Source organism: Solenopsis invicta, chromosome 11, assembly GCF_016802725.1.
Source record: "Solenopsis invicta isolate M01_SB chromosome 11, UNIL_Sinv_3.0, whole genome shotgun sequence".
Classification (NCBI taxonomy): Eukaryota; Metazoa; Arthropoda; class Insecta; order Hymenoptera; family Formicidae; genus Solenopsis; species Solenopsis invicta.
The window spans coordinates 1,946,680-1,962,448 of NC_052674.1; the positions used below are offsets into that span (position 1 = coordinate 1,946,680).

A 15,769-nucleotide genomic window follows, 5' to 3' on the forward strand; every position below is an offset into this window, starting at 1 on the left:
GAACGTATATCTCGAGTGCAGCATTTTCAAAAGACTGTAATCTATCTGCTTGTCTGTCTTAACGATAATCATAGATGGCATGTTTAATAATGGTAAAATTATGGAACTAGTCGTAAGGTTAAAATTGCAATTACAAAACGATCGTAACTGCTATTTGGACCGATAGAATCGAAAGTCATCAATACGAAAATTTTGCTATTACATAGTAAGTAAGAGAATATACGATATTGCTTGCAATAAATGCGTTACTATGTGACTCAGCGTTTTCCAATCCTAAAGGATTAATAAGCTGGAGGCGACAGTGCAATTTCGAGGGGGGTTGCTGTAGAGCGTAGATATGGTGATGGTGGTGCGCGCTACAGGTGAAGTTGAAAAGTTCGTTGATCCGTGTAGACGAGAAACGGCGATCTCTCGCACCGAAGGACCCCAACCTTGGTAACTGGATCCAGCCAATGACCACGGTAAGGGTCGTTGACCGGATCGATACCTGTGAGGGTTTAGAAGGAACAAGATCCTTATATCCCGCTGCTGGGGTCTTAAACGGTCGAGCACGTACCTCAAAGTCCTGTAAAAAAGATGAATGGATATAAATAAACTCTCGCAGCGTCAAGCAAAAGAAGGAACAATGGTACAAGATAATTGATTCTTCTTTACGAACGTACTTGTACAGCCGGTACTTTCTTCGTTACTTGCAAAAACTTAATGGCGTTACGATTGGTGCACTTGCAGGGATAAACGTTGCCTCTGCTTTTGTCGTGCTATAAATTTGACGTTTTGTACAAATGCAGCTAATAATGAAAAAATCGATATCAATAAAAATTATGTTCTGTTTAAATATTTGAAAAATATGTTACAGGACTAATTCTTTGTTTAATATTATATAAAAGTGTAGTAGTTAAATAATTAACTAATTTACTGATATTATTATTGATATTGATCATTGAGTAACTAAAAATGATATTATTACACGAAAAGAGCAATTTTACTGTAATATTTAAAAGTTTAGCTAGATATAGATCAGAAAATAATTTTATGTTGAGACATTAAAATAATTTTGTAAAATGTCTAAGCATGATAAAGATATTGTAAACAGTTTTGACATTCTTGCAACCAAGTTAAACATCCGATACAATTTTTTAAACAGTTCAACATAATTATTTTCAAATCTGTATTTCAGTAAAATTGTTCTTTTCTTAGCTGAGTTTTTTAGCTGTGTTTCTCTCGCATTAATTTGGAAGACCAAATTATGTCAGGAAATTCTAGTAATATCATTCTTGACATAATTTGGTCTTCCGAATTAATGCTGTTCGAAAGTTAATTTGCTTCACTAATTTTGATCGGAAATTTATTAATTGTTTTTATTTAATATCTCATTTTCGGTATTACGTCGGGTTTTACACAATGTTACTAATCGATATGAGAGAAACACAGCTGAGTAAATTGCAAAAAGCGCGAAAAGTGCGTTCATAAAAGTCATATTACAAATACATGTAATAAATATATTAAAGTGGAGCATACGTTGCAGTCGCTGCAGTTTATGTTCATAAGACAAAGATTATAGTATATACACATTTTATAATTTATATATTTATTATAGTATATACACATTTTATATATTTATTACTAATTGTAAGATCTTAAATAACACGTTACTGAAAATGTTAAGAAATAGATTAGAAATAAAAAGTGATAGAGAAAGACAAATAACCTACGTCGAAAATGTAGAGTTCCGTTGAACTAGAAGTGTGCAAAGAAAGTATGTTTTATGAAAGATTGAGAATGTGTATAACTCCTTAGTAGCTGAAATAAAGTGTGAGAGATTCGAACAATTTAAGCGAATGTTAAAAGAGTATATTCTAAGCAAGATATTATAATTAGAATGGTGTATTTACAAATAGGTGAGAAAGCTATAAAAAGGTCATTCATTCATTCATTCATTCATTCAAGAGAATGAAAAGAGATAAAGAGTCAAACTGGTCACATATAAAGCGATTTTGTTCGCTTGAAAATTCTGTGAAAGAAAAGGTTATATATTTATTAACTCTGGACTCTAAATCTAGAATTACTCTACCTTTGGAGATATAACATATTATTCTAGGAAACATTCTATTTTATTTTTGATATTTGATCAAACCGATCAAACGGTATTGACCAAAAAACACAAATTTTCTGTCAACAAATATGAAGAAAAAACGTTGCTTGAAACGTTAAAAAAAAATATAGTAAGAAATATCTAATAAACTTTAAGATTAGTCAGTTTAGGTAGAAATTTAGAATTTCTAACTTAAGGAAATAACATGCTGAGCTAGGACACTTTCTATTTTTGACGATTGACCATAACTAACAGTGAAGACGGATGGACTTCGTGCACAATTGCATTAAGAAAGAGGAGTAAAGAAAACATCAAAGAGAGAGAATTTGGTAAAAAATATCTAGTATAATAGATTTAAAAATCAATCGGTTATTCGATACGGATGCATAAAAACACGAATGAGTAAGCAAAAATGAGATGCATTTAATTATGAGATCGTTGAAAAGAGAAGAAAGATGAAAACGAGAAAGGAGAACAAAGCGAAAAATCACACGTTAGGGGATCACATCACATTTTGAGTGATTGACACCCACATGAGAGTTTATTATTATTTTCTCTCGAGCAAAGCCGGCAGAGATTGGTCAAAACCTTATCACCATAGTGCCTGTCGGCATCACCTCCTTTGCCTACCGCCCGTTGCCTCGCATGCACGGACAGTGGAAAAATCCGTTTCATCGAACCCAGAGTAGTCGTCCTTAAGTCGAAAGAAAAATATTTCATACTCTGGGTGCTTGTACTGTCTTACAGGTACGGATTTAGCAATATTCTCCACGCCGTTCTGAGACAACTGTTAATCTAATCCGTATTATGATTGTCCCATCCAAATTGTTACTAAATCTGACACTGGAAAACTTTCACATTAGATGTGTGAATCGTGACGAGGTCTGCGAAGGACGCCCTTACGGAGAAAGGTAGGCAGCGGGAGTCCTCCAGTCACGTACGATTGATCACTATGGAGATTGCAGCCCTGGGGCCCCCCGAGAGAACACCGGGGTTGGTACCCTTGCTCCCGCATCGCTTCTGCATTCAAGTGCATTCCCCTTGCGTTCAATGCACGCTACAGCCGATATCTAGATGGCTGCCCGATGTCTGCCGTCGCCGTCGCCGCCGCCGCCACCGCCGCCGCCGCTGCCGCCTCAGAGAGAAGAATCCGGCTTACACTTATACGGTGATGGTAGTTATGCGCCGGTGCTTCGGGGGAGTCGGGGCCCGGTGGAGACTAAGAGGAGATGGAGGCCGTAAATAACGGTCTATAGTTTTCAAAGGGGTAGAGTCGGGACTTCTCAAAAGGTGATCTGTGGTATCCTTGCGTGCACATTTTGCAAAAGCGTCCGGTGGAATTTTTTTTGCGTTTTTCAGGAAATCTATATCTATTTGATGTCTTTTTATGAGAAACGCGGTAATTTTTTTTTGCCCACATAAACCGTTTCACGAAGAAAGACAAAAAAGGGAAAAATCTTAAAAAAAGTAGATGTCTGAAAGACTGAGAATTTTCTTTCGAAGGAATAGGAAAATGAACAAAAATAGGTTTTCTCAGATTTCTCAGATTGTGAGAAATTCTTTTAGTTTTTCTTTTAATTCTTTTTAGAGCAATGCATTGAAATTTATACATTCAAAATAAATAATATTTTTTAAGATTATTAGACTTTGAATGTACGCTTTCGTTGTAATCAATCCCAAGTACTCGTGCATACAGATTTGTGTATTTCTCTAACTTTAGTACAACACGTAGATAAAAGAATGAATGTACGTTTATAATAGACAGCATTTTGCTTCGTGAAAACCAGACTGGATGCGTTCGAGGATGAAACCATCGATTACTCAAAGTGGTTCAACGACTCGGCGGCGCGACTTAACGATCTCTTAACGCAGCCATTATCTGGAGCACATCGATCACCGCGATTAATTCTATTGAGCTCTACAATTTATCTGCCGTGATCAGTGCGGTGCGATGCGATGATCGGCGTCGGAATTTCGAAACGATCGGTTGCCTCCTACCTGTCCCTCCTCTATTTCGCTCTCTGCGCCATTCTCTTTCTTTTATTTGCCATCCCTCTCTTCTGTCTCTACCCGGTACGACGACCGGGTTTAGGCGAGGTTATCAGCCGCATTAGACGAGACGACGAACTCTCGCGTTTCGTTCTTCCTCTTTTCTGCGTCGAGCTAATTCTCTGCCTCTTCCCCCCCCCCTCCCTCTCCCCGGGTATTCATTGTTAAAAAACCAAAAAAAAAAAATTGATAACGTTCTTCCAAAATTTCCACGTTGTCACGTCTAAGAAAGAGTATTTTTATAAAGGACGAAATAATTCTGTATAAGAAAGGGAAGAAAAAGAGATAGGCAAAGCAAATACAAGAGAAAATTACTTGAGTAATAAATCATTACGATATTAAAATGACTGTAAAATGATTATTAGTCGTTTTTTTATCAATCATAATTTACTTTAATGTCATTTTCACATTATTGTGACTCATTCTGCTTGGGTAGAATTATTTACAAATTTAACGATGTTGATTTTACAGATATTTCACGTTTTTAGATTAATTTTAATTGGTATCCATTTCAGTATATCCAAAAGTCAAACCGGTTTTTTTTTACACGACGGTTGAAAATACGTTACTTTCGCTCGATCGTACGGTACGGCACGAAAATCGTCAATCGTGGAACCGTCTTCCTGGCGCCTTGCAGGAATCTCCCACGTTTCGATATCAAATCGGTCGCATCCACCTCGCCTATCTACCTGATGCTCGCTACACGTGTGATTCTAGCGGCTTTCCTTACCTGCGACCGATTCAGCCGAAGGAGAATGAACGAGCGAGACACGCGCGAGGCGCGAGAAACGATATGCAGATTTAACGTCGCGGGTGACCTTTGTCGGTCGTTGCACGTCCCGTCAGATAGCGTCGGAGTGCATTTGTACCCTGTTCCGCGGTCGACGGTGCATACCAGAGACAGGCGCAGTGCAAAGGGGGTCTCACGGAAGAAAAGGAGAAGGGAGTCGCGCGGGGGTCCATTACGAGGACTACCGATCTCTCATCAGCGGCCGTTCGCTTTATTCACCGAGGTCCGAGCAGGAGCCGATTAAAGAGTCGATGTCCGCCCTTCGTTCTTTTCTTCTCTTCCTCTCCGTGAGCGCGCTATCGTGCCGTAGCATAAGTTATCGACCGCGAGATCTAAAGCCTCCAGCCGAAGTGGCTGAGGTGCGTTTTCGCTGACAATGAGACAATTCGCGAATTAATTTCTGGAGCAGAAAACGAGCTGGCGCCGCGGCGGTCTTCCTTTCTTCTTCTCTGAATTTTAAATATTTCTCAACAATTATTTTTTTTTAAGACGCTGAATTTATGTTGAACGAAAACATAGAAAAATAATTTAATAATTACTCATATTTTTATTTAGGAATCGATGTCCAAAAGAAGTTGCAAACCGATTAAAGAATTCTACTTTTCTTTTCCTAGCGTGCGTATCTCTGATAACCCTAAAATTAAATCATTAATTTTTGGCGAGTTAATATAGTGTTTTGGCACTCGCGTGTGTTTTATCGGGCAAAAGTAAGGACGCGCGGTCACGCGATTGGAGCATTGTCGACGGGTGAGCGAGCGCGTGCCTTTGAGGAAGCTAACGACGAGAGATCGGGCGATCGTTGATAATTGTATGGCGCGTTCGCGCAATTATAATCAACGTGCCTCACGTTTTCGAGTGCGTGCGCTCATAGGTGAGCCTCAGGAACGCGTTTCGAGCACCATGCAACGTGCACGATCGATCACGTTTCGGCCTACTCCACGCGAGCGTCTCCTCTTCTTCGTCATCTTCTCCCGCGACTTCTCCTGCTCCTCTTCCTCCTCCGTACAATCCAGTTCGTCTTACGGCGGAGGGAAAGTGGCGCGCCCGTCATGTGTTATCACGTCCGGCGATTACAGCTTCGCGAGCGTGGCAGTACCTACGTAGTACGCGCGCATTCGCGAATGCGTGATTTATCTGCAGTGTGCGAGCGGATTCTGCACGCGTCGAGGACAATTTGCGCGTCGACTGATCGCTCAGCATTACGTTCTTTGATACGAATTGAAAATGCGTCTTTCATATTATCACATTTTAAGCGTTCAAAAAAGTCATTACGACCTTTTATTTTAATTTTAAATCAGATTAAAACAAATAATTTTTTTTAATTTTTTTAATAATTAATAACCTTGACTACGATTTGTATCTGATACAATTAAAAACAAAATAGGCCTTTATACGACTATAGCAAAACCTTGGAGCTAAAATAATGTTTTCTGTGTGATTTTACATTCAATTTCTGATTCTTAATTTTTTGCATAATATAGATTATATCTTATTTATATCTTAAAATAGATATAAATACTTGACTTATGACATTTTATCTTCATTTCTATCATAAGATGACACATGTTATTACTAGATTTTAAGAATTGAATATTTTTTTATATTTGTAATATTTTGTATGTATATAAAAGTATCTACTACTGTATCGATATCGTATTTTGCCTTTTCGGTTAGCAGCAGATCTTTGAGTCACCAGAAATTCTTTATATATGCTGTAGTCAATTGACACGTTTGAAAAATAGGTCTGCTTGTTTAACTTGCACTTTGCTTTCTTTCTTGCTCTAAAATTCAAACGTATACATATATCATACATATCGAATATTTATATTGGTTCAAGTGTAAAAATTTTTAGGAATTCGAAACCCGAGCAAAATTGATGTGTCATGACAAATGAAATAAATCTCGAAAAGATATATAAAATCACACGATAAATATTAGCACTAAGTTCCAACTGTGACTATTTAATTGAAATAGATTCCATTTATGTTGTTTGTACTTTTTACAAGAATCTTTGCTTTCTCTCTCTTTGCCCGGATATACATTTTTAAGAATAAAAATTTTTGGGGATTTTACCTACAAAATTAGTATTAATTTCCAGAAGTTTCTAAAAGATTTAATCTTATCCTTGTTTAGTATTCGAATAATAAAAAATAAAATCATACTAACACTGACGGGAAGGGGAAAGGGAGAGGATCTGAACGTACCCTAATATAGCTTGCTAAGAAGTCCAGAGAGGAGCGTGCTTCGGCGGTTGAAACGTCTCAGCCATACTTCTTCAGGCGGCCAGTAGGTCGATAGGAAATCGAGAGCTCTTTCTCTTCTTTTTTTTATTTTTCTTTCTCTTGCTTTAACTCGAGCGTTTGGGCACGTACCAAATAAATTGAATTTGGCTCGCACAGGCGTGATCGACGTACAAACTCACACACGTGATTGGCGACAGAGAGCGATAGCTCTCACGTGAGTAGAAGTGAATGCACATACTTACAAATGCTCATAAGGATGAACCGAGAAAACTGGTCGTGTGTATAAGGGCAACGGGTCGTTGTTGATTTTGTGTACATTTACGTGTGTACAGAGATACTAGGAATGCATTCTCTCATGATTATAAATGCAATTTATGAGAAAACTGGTTACGTGAAGTTTTTACTTATCTACAGTAAATATGGATATATATATATATATATATATATATATATATATATGTGTGTGTGTATGTATGTATATATATATATATATATATATATATATATATATATATGCAATGTTTAATTGAATTTAGAGTTTCACTCTTTGGAGTGTTAGTACGCAATTAGTGTTCAATTAATTCCAATATCTTTTTTAAATAACTACAAACTGCGCGCACGAACACAAACTAAGAAGTACTTGATCGTGAACAGATTGACTTTTATGAATCAAATTATCTATTTTATCGAAACCAATACAACGCGGATATACTTCAATTTTATAGAAGTTTTCAGAGATAAAAACCAACTTATTTACAGTTAATTAATTTCTTATTTTATTAGTTTGAGAACGGTTTTTCTATGCGAAAAATATTGAAAGAGTAACGCCGAATGTGTAGAAATTTAAAGAATTCTCTGTATCAAAATTTTATATTTTTACACTTTTATATTCACTATATTTTTTTATTCTTACGAAAAAATATTTTAAATTTAAAAGGATACGCTACCGTAAAATTATCAAAAAAAATTACTTTTTTTAACATTTTTTAAAAGACTAATATCTTAAAAATATAAAGAGATAATATTAAGAAGAGATTAATAAGAGATTAATAAAATTCGAAGTATTTATTAAGTTATATGACTCAAAGCGCGACATTTGATACGTACACCCGTATCAAATTAATTACTAGAAAAAAATGAATTTTTTTTATAGCATTCAGTCTATATTCAGGTTACATACAGAATCCATCTCATGCTAAAATGCTTTGAAACATTCTTTAATTGGCACTTAAAATTCCTTAAAAATAGAAAGTGAAATACTTTATAAAATTCTTTAATGGTCGTCAATCAAATGGTTCGAAGCATTTATAGCATTAAGTGAACCGCATCCTCAATTGCTCATTGTTTGCACATGTACGTACTTTTCGAATTTTTGTTTGCACACTTCTATTATAATAAAAAAAGTTATTAACAAACCAATTTTAAAGGAGGGGAAGGGGTAACTTCATACACATATAGTACCGATTATCGCAGAAAGTTTGCAAAAAGGTTTCACATTTTATGTGCAACACTTCTGAAAGGATTCTGTAAAATGTCATATAAAAGAGTGAGATCAAGGTGTGCCCCATTTTGACTCACAAGGAAACAGAGAAATTGGAGGTTAAGATGGATATCACATTAAAGGTCTCAACGAGCAAGTTACAGATTGGGGAGACCGGGGCAAATCGTTAGACGGGGTAATTCAATAATTGGAAATATCTTTTTATGGGTACATATTAAAAATTTACTTTAAACACTGTAAACACGTCCTAATGTAACGATGTTGCTAACAAAGTTTTATTGGTAACGGCATTATATTGAAGTCGTAGTAGTGAAAAATGTGTTTTGCGACAGTTGAAGTAATTTCTGATAGTCGGCATTTCTTCGAAATTTAAATAAGATAATAAGGTTTTTTTTGAAAACTTTGAATGTATCGTGTCCAGTTGAATGTATTTGAAACATTTTGTGTTTACTTTTTGCTGTGTGATGTCTATTTTTGTCGATCATACGCAATAATGCGCACAGTTGATGATCGAGTTATTCGTAATACTGAGCACCGGGGCGATTTGTTAATATTAATTACAGCGCCTAACCTAAGTTGGGTAACCCTAACCTTTTGGCTATGTTACGAACGTCTGCGCTACGCAGAGTTAAGCATTGAGGTAAAGTTCTTCATTGATTTAGTTCAAACTTGATAATATTGTGTATTTCAGTACATAGAACGTGAATATGAATATAAAATCGACGCTCTTAAGCAGGTAAAAAATTATAAAGCGTTAAAGATTGACACTGATGAGGTCAGGAAATCTATCACACCGATATGGCATAAAAAGACATGCGAACGTGTATTGTTGCATTTGTTTTTTGTATACCTATACCTTTTTTTAAATAAAAGAAAGTCTTAACAACAGCTTTTTTACAGTCTTTCAACTTGGAACAGAAATTTCGGGATATTCCCGGACTAGTTACGAATTATCCCGGGCTTGGGGCTATTCGTAATTTTTGGCATTGGTCGACATTTTTATATGTACTTCAAAGCAAGTACACTTCCATGTTCTATCTATACCAGCATTGTGAAGGGAAAGATTCAACCTTTCAAACCGTCCCAGGTTTCTTTTTTTTTAATGAATATAGGACTCAGGAGACACAAAAGAAAAAAAGGTCTAATGAATAGCCCCGGTCTCCCCTATGTAATTTTTATGGTGATCTGATTTCTGATTCCAGAGATAATTGTCCAGAAAGGCTTCAATTTTAATTAATTTCATTTAATTAATTTCAAAGCGGATTTTTAAATACAAAAGTTGGCACATGCTTCCACTGCTAAGGGAAAGATCCTTCGGGACGTACTATTATAATTTAAAAAAATAGATTATTATTTTTACGTCATCACAGAAATTAGAAAAAATTGACAAACCTTAAGGTTCGTCATCTTACTTCCCTCACTCCTAATTGATTTACACATACAAACTCTTTTTTAAAAAACTAACATAATTTAGAAATATTTGATCGAGAAATAATTTTTAATTTGACGTTCTTGCTTGTGCATAATAATCTCTATCACCGTACCAATTTAATTATACAGTGTTAAAGATTTAACGAGAAAAAAAATAGAATTGTGTTAAAATTATGCTTTGATAACGCATGGCCATTACTTTTTCTTATGATAAGATATATTCTGATTTGTAAGTCAACTACCATGACGAAAGCGATATCATAATTAGTAATATAAGTACAAATAATTACTGAAAATTTATTTAGATATTAAAGATATTACTTTCTGAAGTATATAAGGAAAGAATGGTTTTGCTAAAGTATCTAAAAATTTAGCTGGATACGAATTTTAAAAATAATTTTGTTAGGTCATCAAAATAATTACATATGTATGATGTTTCAGAGAGTTGGTTAAATGTTAACAATTTTCACATCATGCTCGAACATTCTTTATAATTATTATATTTTGATGATTTAACAAAATTATTTTTAGTTCTGTATCAAACTAAATTTTTAGATAATTTATAAAATAGTTCTTTTTGCGTAAAGGTCGTCTTTCACAATTTTTACAATGTTAGTACACAATGTAATGAAATTACATTAACATTACAATGAAATACCATTTAAATTTAATTCTATGAAGGACCAAGTCTGCTACAATAAAAGCTATCAGTGATATGGCTCGATCAATTAAAGTTTTATTGGCCATTTGCTATGAGTCCAATAATTCATTTCTAACAATAGTTCCTCCATTTAATTTACTTACGATCTTATCGTTAACGTGTTATTTAAATAGTTCACATTGGTGATTAAACGTCAATCCATGTTTGTAGTTTGTTCGAGAAAAATGCAGGAAGCTCGGAACGTTGGGTACATGTTCATCTTAGTATTGGCGTTTTTATTAAGTAACTTGTTTGTCAGTAACATTAATGCATATCCGCAAGAAGGATATCAACCCGCTCCAGAAGGTAAGTGAAGAAATATAATTTCTTTTTGATTATACGCCTAGAGAATATGCAAACGTTTAAAAAATATCATGAAGATATCTAAATGAAAATATAATGAAAAGAAAATATCTTGATATTTTACAAATATATTATTTATGTTCGCAGGCTATGTTGATTGGGATAATTACATAAATCCTGAATTCGGCATACACAGAGAAGGAGATATAGTTCCGTTCGAAGAAGGGAGAAGATCCGTTCTTAGGAATACAAATTTCCGATGGCCTGGTGGTGTCGTGAATTACTTCATCATTCTCTAAGTAAGACATTTTTGCATTTCTTTAATTAAAACAGTAATTTACACACAATTAAACTTATTAAATCAAGCTCATGAAACATTTTCATTCAAAATCAAATATATTTGATTATAAGAATTGCTTATCAAACCTAAATATATTCAACAATTTATTTATTTACTCCAGCCCGTGACCCGGACAAAGTGAGAGATTTACTGCTTTCGTTAGATGTTATAAGAAGATATACAAAATCTATCCATAAACCATGCGTAACATTCAATCGCGTTTTCGAAAACTCGCTGGGAAGACGTAATTGGGTTAATATCACAGCTCACGACAGAGGTTGTTACTCCAATGTGGGACGTAATCCAAATGGACATAATATTTTAAATCTAAACATTAATGACGGGTGCTTCAATTATATTGGACACGCGATGCACGAAATGATGCACACTTTAGGTATATATCATGAGCACTCGAGACCAGATCGCGACAAATACGTCCAGGTACACTATTTAAATATAATACCTGGTAAGTACTAAAGGCTTTGAACTTAATATTGAATTAAAATAAAATTAACAAAAGATTTTTTACAGAATATAGACATAATTTTAACAAATACAATGATTCTTTCGTAACCACTTTTGACTATCCGTACGACTATAACAGCGTAATGCACTATCCTACGAATGCGTTTGCCAAAAGAAGATTGTACAAAACACTGGAACCTATTCCTAACGTAATATCGATTTTTAAATATAATACCGAAGATACTTTTGAAACTAAATAAAAATTTTAATACTTATTATATTTAATATTAAAGTAATATGTAAGTCTATTGATTAAAATTAATTGTAAATTTGTTTTTAGGCACAGAGGCCGATTGGTCAAAGATCAATCCTGACGGTGTACGATATTTATAAAATTCGAAATGCTTATAACTGCGTATAACTGCAACGTCTAGGGATTTGACGTATCATAACTATTAAGAAATCTAACTTGGAGCTCGGGATATTTCCTGAAAAAAATAACGGTAAAATATTACCGGAACAAAATACACAGTCATTGAAACAGAAATGAAAGCATAAATGCCATTTATCATTTTAAATAATCTGATATTAAATAAATTAGATGATAAAAATGCTGATTTAGAAAAACTAATGGATAAATTAAGTAGCTTTATTAAAATCTGTGCTGAGCCAAATTATTATTGTATCTCTGAGCTCAGTATATACCCATGTACAAATTTTCATTTTTATTTGCATGAGAAAAATGAACAATAAAATATCTAACAAAAAATGGAATTTTTGAGTATTTTTGGATTAAAAAATAAATTTAATCGATCCGCTAACGAGATATATATCTATTTCGGCAAAAGATTCTTTCGGCTTTAACTGTTTTTATTTTTTACTCTACAAGACCCTTCACTATTGAATTTATTGTATTTTATTAATCAACCTGGTCTTGCCAAGCCGCTTCGGCGCTGGTGAGTTAAGTCATCATTCTTTAGTCACGTAGAATCGCCAAAATAAGAATGTTCTTATTTGGCAAACGGTTCATTGAGGCGCCAGCGAGGGCTCTTTATTTTTGCCTGCGAGAGGACGAATACCATTGACTCGTTTTGTCGGCGTATTAATGGATACTTTTTTGGGGATCTCTTAGGAATCTTAGGACAAGGATCTCTTTTGAATAATAAAGACAGCTGCAAAAACACGAGAAAAACTGAATGCCACGGAATACGTTCGAGAATAGGTTAATGGCATAGACAAGCATTCGAAGAATAGGAGTAAAGCTCACGCGTTAGAAACTAGGAAGAGATAGTACGCTTTGGAGTATCATTCTGTCTTTGTCTAATGCCTTTTGGTGAGGGGCTTACTGTATGTTTTAGAGTGAGGATAAAATCTCCCACCACGCGTCATTAGACAAAGACAGAATAGTACCCCAAAGCATGCTATCTCTTTCTAGTTTCTATCGTGTGAGCTTTATGTCTTATTTTCACTCATCTTAGCCCCACTCTAAATCGTGTAGTAAGTCCACCACCACGCGTCATTAAACAAAGACAGAATGATACTCTAAAGAATGCTGTCTCTTTTTGTTGTAGTTTCCGACACTGTCCACTCAAATGCTCGGTCTAAGTATACTATGTCTATATGGTTGACTGCTCCAAATCGGCTCCATGTTTTCATTAAAACATTCATTATATCCACGTATAAATGTACCAATGTTAAACTATGTCACAAAATAACTATGTTGATTAATCGTTAGTCTTCTCTCGCTTTGTTTTTTTATTTGATTCTGCACGAAATAATAAGTACGAAGTGGACAGGAAATTTATGAAACAGTGTAATCGTCAGCAAAGATAGACGGTAGAACAGGACAGTGTTCCCTAAATAGATAGACGAAAAAATTAGAACACTTTGTCATTACTTCTACTAAAAAATTACGTAAACGAAGAAAAATACGCGTAAAATATGAAAGAAGAATGCAGTGCAGGAAGATATAAATGTAATAGGATATGTTGCAGTTGCTACAAATGATTTATTTTATAGTCCTGGAATAAATTTATTATAGCAAGTTAACAAATTCCATTGATTTCTATTAAATGATAGATACTGAAACTTTAAAAATGTTTTTCTTAAAATGACTTCTTTTCTACAAGTCAAACTGATTGACTTCATTTTTAAATAGTAGAATTACAAAAATGAATAGTTTTAGTTAAGCATATAGTTTTTTTTAATTTATAATTTCAGAAACTGAGATGTTTGAAAATGTTAAAATGTAGTAAAATTAAAAAAAAAATTTTAATTGCTATTATTTTATTGGAAAAAATTATTTAACAAAATCTATATTTAATTGAAATTACACTCATCTAGTTCTGAAATTTTCAAGGATTTTTCATTTGAGATAATTATAATTTGAGTTCTTCACGTCGATAGACATATTTTTGAAACACGGAAGTTTACAATGGTAAGTAATTTTAACACATATTTATATTTTAATATTTAAAATTTTTAAATGTATCTAAATACCAATCGAGTATCAATTTATATTTTTTATAAATTGTTTCAAAAAATGACCATAAAAGCATTTTTTAGATTTTTACTGTAATGTACTTCTTAATCTATTATCATGCTATTTTGCAATGTGACAGAAGTACGTAATAGCTTTATTAAAAACTGCGTATTACATGCCGAGATATGAACAGAACTTCAACGTATTAGTATTTAAAATAGTTACAAATAAGGATTATATTCGCCACTCGAATTCTATCAGAAATAAAATATCACAAAAACGTATGAATTAATTTGTGTTACTTTCGATAATAACATCGTATTATATGATATATGTAAATATTGGAGTAAGCGATTTAAAGATAATGGATTTAATCAGTGATGCTTAAACGAAACATGCACGGAAAAAATTAAGATATGTATTTGGTGGAATTTCAAAGGTGTGATTCATTATGAATTCCTTGAACCCAGTGTAACAATAAGATTCAGATCGCTATCGGAGACCGTCAATAGGAATAGTACACCGATTCTGAATCACTGTATGTTTAAGTATTAGTGTAGTGTGTATGTGTGTCGGGATTTACGAAAAGGAAAACTGGGATGACATCATACACATTATACTCACTAATGTATATATGGTGGTCCAGAATCGGCAGTTCTTACTATCGTATCGTCAGTTAATGTCATTGAAGAAAGAAGAAAAGCGACCCTTTTCGGAAAAGGTCATTGCCGGAAATGGCCGGATGCCGATGGTAAAATTCCTACTAAGTTCTCTACACATAAAGAATTTGACTGGACAACGACCTTTTTTTAAAAAAAGGTCTCTTTTCTTCTCGTTCAATAATATAACGGAGAAAATACTGTCTCACCGGACATTGTTTTCAAATTATTATTCCATTTGTTTTTATTTGATTATTTTTGCAAATAAAGTTTTTTCTAAAGTTTCGAGCTAGAATATATAACTTGCCTAAAAGGTGAAAGAAAAATATTGAAAAATGATAAAAATAACTTTTATGGTTGAATCATATCCGTCTGCTTTAACAATAAATACTAAATTTTATACAATATAATGGATTACTTATTTGTATAACTAATATACTTAATAGTTCATACGTATATATTAGTCAATACATATCAAATCAATTTTCAGTAAATTTTTAAATGTACGATTAAACTGATCTTTGTGAAATATAAAACAACAAATATACGTATGATACAAGCATCTTTTATAATATATCGATATTATAAGATTTTTAATCAGCTGATGTGAAACATTGTTGTCTCTAAATATTTTAGTAGTTGTTCACACTAAACTATTAAATACTGTTCGATTTCGAATTAGAATTAAAATTTTTATGAATGAGTTTTTAATCT

The 15,769-nt window shown here is 33.7% G+C and overlaps 1 protein-coding gene across 1 annotated transcript; it reads left to right on the top strand.

Annotated features, from left to right (window-relative positions):
- Positions 1–10,772: 10,772 nt before the first annotated feature.
- On the top strand, positions 10,773–12,683 carry LOC105196979 (high choriolytic enzyme 1). The gene is made up of 5 exons (XM_011163155.3): positions 10,773–11,112; positions 11,257–11,408; positions 11,571–11,915; positions 11,981–12,123; positions 12,255–12,683. Exons 2-5 carry the CDS (start codon positions 11,369–11,371, stop codon positions 12,333–12,335), a joined length of 609 nt encoding a protein of 202 aa, XP_011161457.1. The 5' UTR covers positions 10,773–11,112; positions 11,257–11,368; the 3' UTR covers positions 12,336–12,683.
- The last annotated feature ends 3,086 nt before the right edge of the window (positions 12,684–15,769 follow it).